Source organism: Colossoma macropomum, unplaced genomic scaffold, assembly GCF_904425465.1.
Source record: "Colossoma macropomum unplaced genomic scaffold, Colossoma_macropomum, whole genome shotgun sequence".
Taxonomy (NCBI): Eukaryota; Metazoa; Chordata; class Actinopteri; order Characiformes; family Serrasalmidae; genus Colossoma; species Colossoma macropomum.
The window spans coordinates 23,425,883-23,440,194 of NW_023494801.1; the positions used below are offsets into that span (position 1 = coordinate 23,425,883).

The 14,312-nt window shown below is 38.1% G+C and overlaps 1 protein-coding gene across 1 annotated transcript in view; it reads left to right on the forward strand.

Annotated features, from left to right (window-relative positions):
• Positions 1-14,312, forward strand: part of LOC118821830 (ras-related protein Rab-26-like) — a 133,572-nt gene that overhangs the window by 57,958 nt on the left and 61,302 nt on the right. Inside the window, exons 3-4 of the mRNA XM_036590566.1 lie at positions 1,141-1,182; positions 4,716-4,782. Of these exons, the coding sequence (XP_036446459.1) occupies positions 1,141-1,182; positions 4,716-4,782 (109 nt within the window). The remainder of the gene's footprint in view (positions 1-1,140; positions 1,183-4,715; positions 4,783-14,312) is intronic.

Consider the following 14,312-nt stretch of genomic DNA (forward strand, 5'->3'; position numbering starts at 1 on the left):
ATATATGTGACTATATCTGCCTGGATTGGCATTACGGAGAAATGGTACCTATTGTAAAGGGTTACAAATGAAGTAAAATTGATAAATTGCAGTTTATTTATTTCAGTAACCCATTACCTTAACGTTCTGCGCTTCTGGAGTATGATAAATAGATAATCAAATGTTGGTTTGAAGTATTGGTCAAATCCAAACATCTGTCCGATGCTGAAATATTTTCTGAGGCAAATATCTGCCGCTACTGATATGTTGCGGATATCACTGTGCATTAGGCCTGGGCGATAGGGAATGAAAGAACTAACACTTGTTAAAAATGTTGGGAATTTAGGGTTCACTTTTCCTTTAAGAAGTGTGCGGGCATACGCCCCAATAATCGAGAGAGAGAGAGAGACAGAGACACAGAGAGAGACAGAGAGAGATTTTGTTAAAATCTGCCTGTTCTTTCTGCTATGCATTATGATGCTAGCTTTACCATCCGCAAGGCTCTTCCCCTTCTACTTATTTCACTTTACATTAAGTTCAGCTTGAGTGCATGGAATCGAAAATAAATGCTGACCAAGTAAAGGTCTCCAAGTAAAATTTGCAGTATATTACATACAGCTTAAGTCTGGTGGTGATGCTCCAGATTGACGTTATAACAAAGCAAAACACCTTGTTTTTAAATATGGAAAGCATGTGGGCACGGTTTTGGAAATCACTTGCAGCCAGACTGCAGTATTAGCACACAAGTTCAAATAGCACAGCACAGTTCAAATAGTTTTTAAAGGATTTTGGGCTACTCATTATTGTATTATTTAATATGTATTTATAATATAGAGTTTTATTAACGATTTTCAGTTAAAAAAATGTTCATAATAAAGCATATAAGGTAAAAATAGAATAGGAAAGTAGGTCAAAGCTGCAGTAGAGCGCATGTATTGGTTGGGGCTGGGGTTGGCAGCGACACAATTGATAATCATGATTTTTTAACAGGAAAATATTGTGCTAATAATTTTGTATCGATATCACCCAGGCCTCCTGTGTATCCCTACAAAAATACCCACAAAAATAAGCAAAAATATTCACGTTTATCCACATTGCAATTGATGTACCTTTCCATTTCTCTCTTTCTCTCTTTCTCCCTCTCTCTCTCCCTAATTTCAGAACAAAGTGCTCAACGTTGATGGGGTGAAGGTCAAGCTCCAGGTAAGGTTCACTCTCCTACCCAAAACAGTACCACATCTAGTCCATTCCAAGGGCTGTAATTGTGCTTGTATTGAGTAAAATGTGCTTTTAGCTTTAGCCTAAAAGACATGAGTGATTTAGAGAACATGTACCTGGATGCTCCTTTCGCAAAGACTCTAAGCAATGCTTTTAACGTCGCTCAGTGAGTGCTTGAGTTTGTGCAACATGCCTTTTAAAGATTCCTGCCTTTTTTGCGTAAATTCAATCAATGTCCTCATCTGGAGACAAATGTCCTATTAGTGTTTACTAAGACTGAGACAGGCTCTTCACATTAATTTTGTACAGACTATTAGTCTCATTAGCCTTTTCTCCAGACGTCTTTTTCTCTTTTCTCTCTCACACACATATATAATAGGCTACGTCTCTTGCTTTACTTGCTTTCTCATTCTGTCGATTACAAACCTGCAGTTGTGCAAGTTGTTGTGAAAAAAACCTTAATTAGGCCAGAGATGGAGGGTTTTGCCGTGTGATGTGTTCATTTGAGCTAATTGGCTCAGAGCTCCCCCTCACGCAAACGCCGCCAGGCAAATGAAGCTCTGTTCCTCATTAGAGCCACATAGGGTGGGAACCACGTGGGGTTAAGAAGGATGAAACTTCAGCAGAAGTCACCTGATGGAGTGTAAGTAACAGGGGAAAACAGCCTGCACACGCGTGCATGTGCTTATATGTACACTCTGTAGCATTAAGTGAGTAAAAGCCTGTCTCTGAAGGAAAGCACTGAGGGGGTTTCATTAGAAGAAAAAGCACTGGCTGTAATCAGCGTCACATCACCTCAGGCAAGAGGAGGGGGCGAAGTTCATTTGTCCGTGAGGGAAATAAGTTATGGGGGAAAAATGACTGATGAAGACGAAAGGCCTCAATTACCAGTGATGAGGGCCGGAACAACGGGGGCAGAGTGACAGTCAACATCAATTTCTATACTTGACTGGGACAGAGAAAGACAGCCGTTGTTGGTCCTGCATAAACACTCCAGCTCACTTTGCCTTCATACAGGCAGGAAAGAAAAGAGATAGATGTGAAGAGGAGCTTAGCTATGAGATCTTAGTTTCCAGTTGATATTTGAATGATATTTGAATTTGAATGTCAAGCTTGTCCTCTAACTTAAGTTATTTAGAGTGAAGCACTGTAGGTGGAGTTGGCACTTAGGTACACCTACCTTGTAACTACACTCATTGGCCATTTTATCAGAAACACCTTCCAGTTTGTGCAGTTTGTAGGTTTACAGTTATTGACTGTAGTCCATCTGTTGCTGTACAGTTTATCAGCCAGGCAACAGGAGGAGAGGAGGCAACATAGTATAAACACTGACTAGATTTTATTTGGGTGATGGACCATTTTCAACTCTTAAGTGTTGCTAGGATTCTTAAATACACTAAAGGTGTAAATGCTACATACTTTTGTGCAAAATTAATGTTGTTTTTATCACAATTTGATCATTTTCAGTGATAAAATAAGCCAATAATGCAACAAATGGCCATCAACATTTTAATTACCAACTTACACACAAACACTCTCAAACAAGAACAGTGTGTGCTGTCTAGGACAATCTAATACATTTTATTAGGAAGACACTCTGTGTTAGAACAGTTTAGTGAAATCCTGCTTAATCGTGTGTGTTGCGCTGGTACAAGTGTATCAGACACAGCAGTGATGCCGAGGTGTCACTGCTAGGTTCAAAGTGGTCCAACACCCAAAATTATGCAGGCAAAATTGACCCTGAAGCCAGAAACTGGCCATTGATGAAGGGCTGGAGTATGGCTAACACAAACTGTGAAAGGAAAAAGATGAGCTAATGGTACACTTACAAGTACCAACAGTATAGATGTGTGTTGTAGGTGTAGACTACACAGTGTATGAAAACTCCAGTTAAAACACTCGGTTGTTCTAATACAGAGTGGCTTCCCATGTAAATGTACTGGATTCTCTCAGACAGCGTACACTCTTTTTGTGTTTTACATGTGTGTGTAAAGTGGTACTTAAAATATTTATGATGATTTGTTGAGATATTACTACATTTTATCACTTCATAGAAAATTATCAAATTGTAATAAAGAGAATATAAATCTTTCATGAAAATATGCAAAAAATCCTCTAAAATACTGTAAGAATCTTAAATGAAAACTACAGGAGCTGCAGTTAAAAATTGGTACCTTCTTATTCAGACTAGTGATACAAAACTGATGCTGCCTAGATGTCTGTGACAAGTCCATATCGGACGGTTAACCCTGGGTGTTTACTAAGTCAGGAAGGTAAACCAGCATAAAACCACATTAATTCAGCTTTTGTATTGAGTGTTTTAACCCAGATTTTCTCATCTGTGACAGAGCAGAATATGTGCAGAGGCAGTGTCACCATTGAGCTGCTGCATATAGTTTAAAAATGGCTTCAGTGGACCACAGCATTGTGAGACTGTAAAGCATCACGTAGCAGAGTAATGCTATAGAAAGCAAATGAACAAGTTCAAGTCCATTTTTACACTCTACTGATTTAAATCTAATGAAATAAAACTTTCAACATCATTTATCAAGCTTGGAACAAATTTACTATTTAATAACTCAAGCTAAAAGATACAAGGTGAAAAACAGAGAAGGCTGTAACGCTAGTGGAGGTAACAGACATTTGTCTGTTTGTCTGACAGTTTGTCTGTTTTGTCTGTTTTCTTCTGTGACCTTTATATGACTTTAGTTTAATGTAGTAATGGTAAAAATGCTGAGTGGGGCATTGAGAAACTGAACAGTGCCAGGTGTGGCAGAGTGCCAGTGCCACAGCGCATCAATTCGGAGTGTTGGTGCCAGTGAACACCATAAGGTTTCAAATTTTTGGACACTGCACAATATGTCCAATGCACGGAGGCCTTAAATGTTTGAACTGGAGTCAGTCAGAGAGCACAAAGAGATTGCTACGGAGGGCCAACTACTGACCAGGATGGAGGGTAAGCGTTTATATTCATGTTCATAGCCCTGTTTTATAGTGGGTGTGCCTGATAAAATGTCAAATGAGTGTAGATACAAGGTAGGACCTAATAAACCAGCAACACAGTACAGGCATACTGCATATCTTTATTTCTTTGAATTCATTTGAATGCTACTGAGCTAGAGAACTTGCATCTACAGTGACTTGAGCATCATTAAGTTCATTGTGTGTTGGATCAACTGCTGAATTCTTTTAAACTAGATAAGTGCCACCTCCTATACAAACATATTTGTATAAGCATTCCTGTGCATTTTGAAGCAGATGAAGAGGTGTTGCTAGGATTTAATACCTCTCAAAAGTTGGAGAGTAAGCAGGACATATAATACAGGTCTCTGGTGACCTCTTCTCTACAGTGTAAGCAGGATTTATGGCTTCCTCCCTGTAGGCTGTGCACACTGGAGGAGGGAACTTATGGTGAACCTTTGAAAAGGTCCTGAAAGTGAGCAATATGAAAAACAGTTAACGCTTAATGGAAGATGAAAGCTAAACATCCTCTCATCTTTCCCTCTCTCCTTCTTCAGATCTGGGACACTGCAGGACAGGAGCGCTTCCGCAGTGTTACTCACGCCTACTACCGCGATGCCCATGGTGAGATATTAACACACATACATACATTTATCACAGTATTTGTACAGACAAGCAGTTTTGGTAAGGCTGAAGGGGTTTTTTGCCTACAAATCCCTGCATGTGCCCCTCCACCACAAATGAATTCAAAATTATGTGCTGTAGTTGCACCAGTTGTGCACCATTAAATCGAGTTGCACCACACAAACTAGTTTTTATGTTGAGCTTAGTATTTACTAAATATTCACACCTCCTCCTAAACTGAAACCAGATAGAACGCACAAAAAAAGACTAAAAACATGACGTTTTTGGGTTAACTAAGCGAAAAACACAAAATGCTGTATGCTGCAGTTTAATTAACAGCTCTAATCATCACCCTTGTTTTGACTCTGAACGTGAAGCTAACATCCACAGCTCCAGCTCAGCAAGACACAGCAGCTGCCGAAATGTCTTCACTGATGCTGCTGTTATGTCAGGCCAGAAACTTGTTTAAAAATGCTGCATATTTGGTTGTTGCAAGGAAATTTTAAGAATAAACAGACAATGGCTATAGATATTCATTTTTATGAATTTGAACTTGTACACATTGTTCTCTTTTATACTGAATATTTTTCTATGATCCATGATACCACATTTATAGACTGGTACTGGACATGTTATTGTCATGTTAAAGTGATGTACGCATTGGTTGTTGCTAGTTAAGACATGATTTATGGATTTGTTGGATAGTTTAAGACTAAGTATTGTTAACTAAGAACTTAGTAAAGACTTTACATACAAATTTTAGTCACAAACGTAAGCAAAACTGTTGCAACCCAGTCCAGAATCTTATCTTAGAACTACGATATACTCAAAAACAATATCTCAGGCATCAGGCATTGTATTTGTAACCATTTTGTGTAACCACTGTGAAGAATTCAGAATCATTGAGTTTCTCTGGAATGGAGCATTTCATATTAAACCACTCTGAATGACATTATTTACATGTTATGATGGTTTAATTATGCAAAGATTTAGAAAATTGGTGCATAATTAGAAAAAGGAACAGTCCAACATTTTTCAATCTAATCTTTATTTGTCATATCTAATGACCTGAAGCATCTACACACAGGCTTCTTTTGTTAGTGTGTTTAAAAATCAACATGTTTTCTGTTTTTTTATTGTACATGCTCATCAACCATTTAGCAGACATTGTGTCTCTGTATATGGAAGTTATTAGTAGAACCTGGTCCTTGTGAATATTGTTATGACTATTTATTTATTCATGCATTTTTTTAACATCCTTACCCTTGTATCTGTGTGATTGTGTGTGTGTGTCTGTGTGCATGTCGTAGGAGCACAGGTGTGAGAGATGTGTTCTTCCTGTATGAATGACACCTCCATGAAAGAAGGTGTGAGTTGTAATGATGAGAGGTGATGCAAGCACACGGGAATGAATGCACACACATGCATAAGCTTGAATTTGCACACATGTGCACACAGACTTTGTTAAAAAACTAACTTCTATGTCTTTTATTTATTTCTGTTACTCTTTCCTTACAGTGCTTCTTTCCATCATTCTCTACTGCTTTGACTAACACTTAATTATAAAGGAAGCACAATACAGTGGTTTGAAGGTAGAGCTTCTCCTGTCCAAACAGCTCCTAGGTCGGGGTTGCTGACATTACCTGATGTTAGGTAATTATGTAACTAAGAATCACACTTACTCTTTGGTCTTTTTTTTTAAATGTATTTATTCTCTTGAATGATGTTGAGTGATGTTTTACTGATGTCAGTAAAACAGAGGGTCAACAGTATCAGCTCATGTTATAGGCCAATGTGTATATTGATTGGGCCCCAGATGGGAAATCTTTGTGATAGTATGTGATACAATAAAAGTAAACTTTTCTAAATGAACACGGCAAATACTTGTGGCATTTGCCTTGTTCTCCTCCCATTTTAGTACTGTACTATGGTAGTTTTGTAGATATTAGGGTCTCTGGGTAGTGATGAACCAAACCACCACAAAACCACCTATTTCTTAGGATATCATATGTACTGAATATCTGGAACAATCTGGAGAAGCTGCCTGATTTAAAGTACACTGTTAGAGGGAATGGTTTCATGCAGGCTAAAGAAAAGACTTCATAGCTCTAAAAAATGTTCAGTATTTAACATTTTCTGCAAATGCCATTTTAAAGACTCCTAAGGATACTTCACAAAAGAATCTATTGATTTTGAATAGACCACTTATGGTTAAGGGATTTGTTGTCAAATACGCAATTATTGAACATAAACACAGCAGGTTTTTTCATATTTCACTGACAACAATTCTGCATTTAAAATAAACCTGTTACAGCAAACCAGATTACAATAAACAACACAAAACTTTTAATTATGGGAACTAGCAATTCAGCAAGGGGGTTTTAAATGCTTTTAGATGCTTCAAACAGCAATACATAGTCTCACTGACTCCTGTGAGTGGTGTCAAAGCTAATGCATCAATGAAGTGTCAACACAATAAATTAACGGCACCAATTTTTTTAACACTGTTACCACATTTTTCTAGCTTGACTCTTCTAACCATCTGTATTTCCAGCCCCAATGTTTTCACACATTATTGTCCCCACCAGTCTAGCCCTATCATTTAAAAACAGCTTTTCAATAACAAGTTCCGTTATTGACTCTCTTGACAAAAGTTCCAGCTACCGCAGTGAGGTGAATTTGTTTATCACTGAAGTGCATCAAGTCTGAAGTATCATTTACAAACAAAACACATCAGCAGTGTGAGTAATTCAGCGGACTGCACTGGCTGCAGCTCACAGGACAGCTATTGATAAATCAGCAACCTGCAAACTAACAAAAGCAATTGCAAAATTGCAAAACAGAGAAGTTGGAACATGCAGCCACTGTTGCTCTCTCTGGATGTTGGGACCGCGTTCACCCTGCGTTCATGTCATTTTCTGATTTTACTTGGAGCAGTGAGTAAAGGCACTGTAAGTGACGTAAAAGCATTTGTCAAGTTGTTGCCATTTTGTCCTGTGTTATTTCGCAATTGAATTCTTTCTGTCAGCGCCACCTATTAGTGATCTCCCATACCACCAGTCAGTGAGCCCCTCTAAAATATAAAGGGGTGGAATGAGTTAATTTGGCTATTGAGAAATGGAATTTAAATGTGACACATCATAATCTATCTATAAGCTTTAGACTCAATGCTCTTTTACTCTCTGCTGAATTAAATAACCTTTATTTTAAGGGTATTGTGCATTATTTTCCAGAAGGCACAATAATACGTTTCAGCACAACCTTTTGAGAGGGGTTCCATCCTGAAAAAAAGGGTTCCAAAAAGGAATCTGTAAATGGCAGTGTAAAAGGAGTGCTGTAAATGGCATTTAAAGTTCCTGTATAGACGTTGTATTGAACCTTAGATGCTATATGGAACTGTTTGATACAGATCTGGCCTTTTATTGTGTGAATTGTGTGATATCAAAGGATGACATTTAGTCTCAATTACATCTGTCATGAGCCCTGCAATGAAATGTGGACACAAGGCAATTTTGGCCAGTGCGACCACAGAATAGAACCTAATTGGTTTCAGGAAACTGTCATGGGCAGAAGGATGTTGAAGTGACGGCAGCGTAGCTGGGACCCGTTCATCAATTTTGTGTCGCATCTCGGCAGTTATGAGACCCAGCAGAATAAAACGACGGACTTGTGTTTGAAATGCCCTTTTGTCTCTCTGAAGATTGGCAGCTTAAGCCACCTTAATGGAGCTGAGAGTATTGCTTGGAAATTAAAGCTAGCTGACTTTAAACCCAATCACAACCAGTCTTATAGGAAAGGGTCACTAAAGGTTCAGGAGGGCACAGTTCTTTATTGCAGCAGTATAATTCTTTACTATTCTGCAGTCCTTGCCTTGGTTTTCAAAAGCTGCTGTTCACAGCCAGAAGTGGAGCTGGAGAAAGCAGACACTTCAGTCTTCTTTCCTTTTTTTATTTTCTTAAAAAAATAGAACAGTTTAATTAGTTATTATTCATGACAACATCATGTGTGATGGTGATGATGGTGATACAACAACTTATGACACTTATATTGGGTGGGATGAGAGCTTGATCAATATAACAATTCTGTGGATCATACTGATACTAGTCTTAGTGGCTAATAAATCTGCAACCCCATTTCCAGTTGGAAATAAAATATGTAAATAAAAATATGTAAATAAAAATATGCAAATTATGTAAACCATATTTTTAAAGAAAAATACTACAAAGACAACATATCAAATGTTGAAACTGAGAAATTTTATTGTTTTTTGAAAAATATTTGCCCATCAGTTCGGGGTCTCTTTTGTCATATTTTTCATTTCGTAATGCACCAAATGTTTTCAGTGGTGACAGGTCTGGACTGCAGGCAGGTCAGTTTAGCATCCAAACTATGTTAATATGGAGCAATGCTGCTGTAATACATGCAGAATGTAGTTTGACATTGTCTTGCTGAAATAAGCAAGGCTTTCCCTGAAAAAGAAGTTGTCTAGATGGCGGTATATGTTGCCAAAACATGTATATATTGTTCAGCATTAATGGTGTCTTCACAGATGTGCCAGTCACCCCTGTCATGTGCACTAATGCAGCCCTATACCATCATGAATACTGGCTTTTGAACTGTGCACTGATAACAAGCTGAGTCTTTAGACCGGAGGACACAGTGTCCATGATTTCCAAAAAGAATTTCAAATGTTGATTTGTCGGACCACAGGCACTTCTCCACTTCCCCAGTCCATTTTAAATGAGCTTGGGTCCAGATAAGGTGGCAACATTCCTGGTTCCTGTTTATATACGCTTTCTTCTTTGCGTTTAAGAGTTTTAACTTGCATTTGTGGATGCAGTGACAAACTGTTTTCACAGACAGTGGTTTTCAGATGTGTTCCTGAGCCCATGCAGTGATTTCCACTAGAGAACCATGTCTGTTTTTAATGCAGTGCCAACTGTTTTTTGGCCTTGTCCCTTGCATACAGAGATTTCTCCAGATTCTCTGAATCTTTTAATGATGTTATGTACTGTAGATTATGAAAAGCAAAAGTTCTTTGCCGTTTTATGTTGAGAAACATTATTCTTGAACTTTTGCACTATTTGTTTGTGCAGTCTTTCACAGAGTGGTGAACCCCTCCCCATCTTTACTTCTGAAAGACTCACCCTCTCTGGGATGCTTTTTTATACCCAATCTTGGTACTGACCTGTTGCCAATCAACCACCAGGTGTTTTTTTTAGCATTACACAACTTTACGAGCCTTTTGTTGCCTCCGCCCCAACTTTTTTGGAACGTGTTGTTGGCATCACATTCAAAATAGGCATATATTTTTCAAAGAACAATAAAATTTCTCAGTTTCAACATTTAATATATTGTCTTTGTACTATTGTCAATGACATATAGAGTTTAAATGATTTGCACATCTTTGCATTTTGTTTTTATTTACATTCCGCACAGAGTCCCAACTTTTCTGGAAATGGGGCTATAATAATTGATATCAACTGTCAACTTTACAGTCAAATCCAGAACTTATTTACACCGTCCTCCCCCCCAAGAAACTGGGCAAAAACATATGTAAAATAAACAATACATATTTACAGAATACAGATTTAAATGTTTCTCAAAAAACATACTACAAATCTAACAGAAGTCCTACAAGAATGTTGTTTTATTTTAAGAATCTTGCCAAAAATATGAAGCATAATAATATTTAAAGGATTATTGTAAATAAAGAAACTTACTGGAACTTGGCTGTCCCCCATGACCATTTCCTGTTTTCCTGCGGTATAAATACGAGATTACATGCATGTAAAATCCCTTTGTCATACATCACAATGGGTAAAACCAAAGACCTGTCAAAGATGAGACAGAAGGTTGTGGACCTACACAGATTAAAAATTGTTTTAAAAAAATAGTCAATTGAAATTACTATTAAGCCTAATTAGGGCTAGAATGAAAACATTTGAAAAACATAGAAGAGTAAATTTGCCCAGAGAAGGATGCATGAGCCAACTGCTCCCACATGCAGTGAGGAGGATGGTAAGAGAGGTAAAGAGGAGCTCAAAGATCTCAGCTTCACAACTGCATAGTTCATTTGAATCTTGGGGTTTTCAGTTTTCAGAATCCACTCTCATATGCCACCTCCATAACCAGAAGCTTTTTGGAAGTGTTTCACAAAAGAAGCCTTGTGAAAATCGATGGCATAATGAATTCCAGTAAATATCAGAAATTCTTTGCCCAAAGTCTGTCTGCATCTGCCAGAAGGCTGAAACTTGACCGTAGGTGGACCTTTCAGCAAGATAATGACCCCAAAAACACATCAAAGTCCACACAGAAATGGTTGTGGGAACATAAAATCAACATTTTGCAATGACCCTTTCAGTCTCCAGATCTGAAACCAGTTAAAAAAACAGATTTGTGTTGAGGAGGGTGCTCCAAAAGCAAAGACTCAAGAATATCAAGGAGCTAGAAATGTTCTACATGGAAAAGTGGTCCAAGATCCCAGAACAGTTGTTCTCCAACCTTGTTAAGCATTAAAAAATATGGCTTAGTACTGATATTCCCTCCTGGGAAGGCTTGAGTAAATATTAAAAATGGGGGTGCCAATATTTTGGAAGCTGGGTTTTTTTAGTCCAAAACATGGTGTAAAAATAACATTATGCACCCATTAGTTTAGGAACAAACGATCACTCATTGCATGTGCTGTTTATGTAATACAGTGAGTAAAGCTTTTCATTTTTAATAAAGCTGCCAGTAATTCTGACTGTAAAATTATTATATTCCAAAAGTTCTAGTTGAACAGTGATTTACTGGATCATATGATTGTCAGATATCAAGGGTCACACTTCTTAAACTCAACACTTAAAACACCTGAAAGATACTTATTATGTTATTATTAAATTATGTGTTGTAGGTCTGGGGGTCAGAGCTACCCATAATTCTTTGCTCCTTTTTTTAATCATAGGTTGTATTTGGATTTTACATGTTTTTGTCTTTCTGGGATTTAATGTTCAAATTGTACAGTCTGCATTGCTGTACTGTACTTAAACAGAGGGTCTTTGCCTTGGTTTTTAAAAGCTGCCTTTCACAGTGCTAAATGGAGCTGAAGAAAGCAAAGGATCAACCATTGGACAAGAATCCTTTTTGCGGTTGAGGTTAGAGAAAGGTCCAGGGATGTTTAGTGCTATTCCCTGGTGCGCTGGCTTTCTATACACATTCAGCCATCACCTGTCAAACGCACATGGTCACATACTCATGTGCGCATACTCTGCTTCCTGGCCTTTTTCCTAGGCCGTGGCTCAGGTGGTTACTTTTACATAAAGCTAAAAAAAAGTGGAGGGGGCCAAAGTTTCTCTCTCTCCAGTAATTCAGAACAAGTGAACATGAAGGGAAGTAGAGGTGGAACGACCAGTCTGTTTTCCGGATGCATTTCGTTTCAACTGAATTGCTCAGGTTACTTGCTGTAGGAGCAGTGAGGGCAGACTATAATCTATTTTTAAGCAGCTCATGAGCAGCTGTTATTTTTCTTCTCCCTTAAGCATTTATTTATTTGTCTGATGCAGAGGCAACATAGCAGCTATTTCTGCATTCAGTGGCAGAAATAGATTGTCTCTTCTAATAGGATTTTTCAGTGCTGTTGAAGTAAATAATTCAATTTTGTTGTGGTTTTCATTTTCAGTCAAAATAAGTTATTCATTTTTCAGTGTCAGATAAAAAGCAGGAAACATTTATTTACCAGAAAACAAGTGTAATATCATGTCTATCAGTATTTAATTTGTCCACTGTTTACTTGTTTGCACTCTACTGCCACTTTAAAACTTAGAAGAACAAGTACTAAATATATCTTCAGATTTCTTAAAATAAATTGAAAGAAAGTCACCCAAAATGATTGGAAGCTGTTATAAAAGCAAAGGGTGGCCACAAATATCTGATATTATATTTAGTTACCAAGGCTTCTGTGTAATTTTCTGTTGAATATATGCTTGTGCTTATTTCTGGGCCTGAAAAATTAATAACTTACACTTAACAACCGTTTTGACTTGAAATCAAACAAATTAAAGTTCTCTGATTTTTACACAGTACTGTACTTCACACTTCAGTTGAGGTTTATTTTAACTCTGATGAAACAAATCAGTAATAAGCCCTCAGCGATTTGAAGTTCATTCTGAATGTGTGTGCACGCTTGCTCAGAAGCAATCACAGTGCATAATGTTCTTTATAAAGTGATATAAAACAGAGTTAAAGTGTACGTCTCTGGTGTGACGCCCACATAAGATCAGGTTAAACAAGAGAACTTTTTCTATATCGTTCTGTTTACTGTTCTGTAATAGTGCGCTTATGGGATTGTAGCCCATGCCGTTCCCAATACGACTGTATGGACAGGGAGATCTGATCCTTTCATATGGATTCTAGGCCTTCAATAAAACGAGACATGCTCTCCAAAGTGAATGCTGTAGCATGTCTTCAGAGAACGAGGAGTGTTTCTTGTCTCCTGTAGTTCAGCATACTTCACAGAAGAAAGTTACCACGGATGAAAAGATGGAAACACTTTGTGCAAACAGGACGGCCCTAGATGGATATTCTGTGAACTAGAAAAGAAGATAAAACCCTGATCCCTGGTAAAAATCTCACTTGGAGTTAGACAGGCCTGTTTTGTTTTCCTCTTGCTTTCCAATCAGGCCCAGCAGAGAAGTCATCTCTGGGAAGAAAGATTGCACCGATGCTCCAATGTTAAGACATAGAGCCAGTGTGATAGGCCTTCCTTTCCTTTATCTCCAAGCTGAGCTGCTCTCCATCACACAGCCTAATGATGCCTCTCTCTTTCACAACAATAACAGCAAAAGTACTTCACCAGTGCTGGTGATGTCTTTGGCCCCATGACTCTGCAAGCATTTGACAGGCTGTGATAGATGGAGATGGTGAGGTTGTTGTCTCTCAGAGAAGAGAGTAGTGGGCAGTGGGATGGCTCTAGCGTGGCAGGGGCTATACATACCATAGCAATAAAATGAGAGCTGTTTTTTTCAAGAGAAAAGCTCTCCAGTGTGCCAAGCAGGTTGGTAAGATGGAGACCTACGGTCCTGTGGAAAAGTCATAAATTCATTTTTTCAGGTAATATAAGGAGATTAGATAAGATAATCGACAAAAACTGGAGTTCAAAAAATGATTAAAAGTTATAGAGAAAATGGAACTCCTGTCAGCTGTGCCTGAGGACCTGGAGGACCTCCCCAACTGTCACCATCAGATAAACACTACATAGAGCTTTCATCTTTGAGAGAGAGGAGAAAATTAAGCTCCACTCTTGCTTCAGATCTGAAAAAACCTACAGTTGTTTCTGACTATCCTTCCACTGTAAGATGACGTTATGTTTCTGAAAGGATGTGTAGCTGTCAAGAAGTTATTACAGAAAAAAGAAAATTTGCAAATTAAGCAAAGAAGCTGCTGCTGTTTTTAGAACAATGGACTGACCACCCCAGAGTTCAGACCTCAACATCACTGAATGTGTTTGGGGTTCTTCTTGTGAGAAAAATAACATGCAACTAACTTCTAGG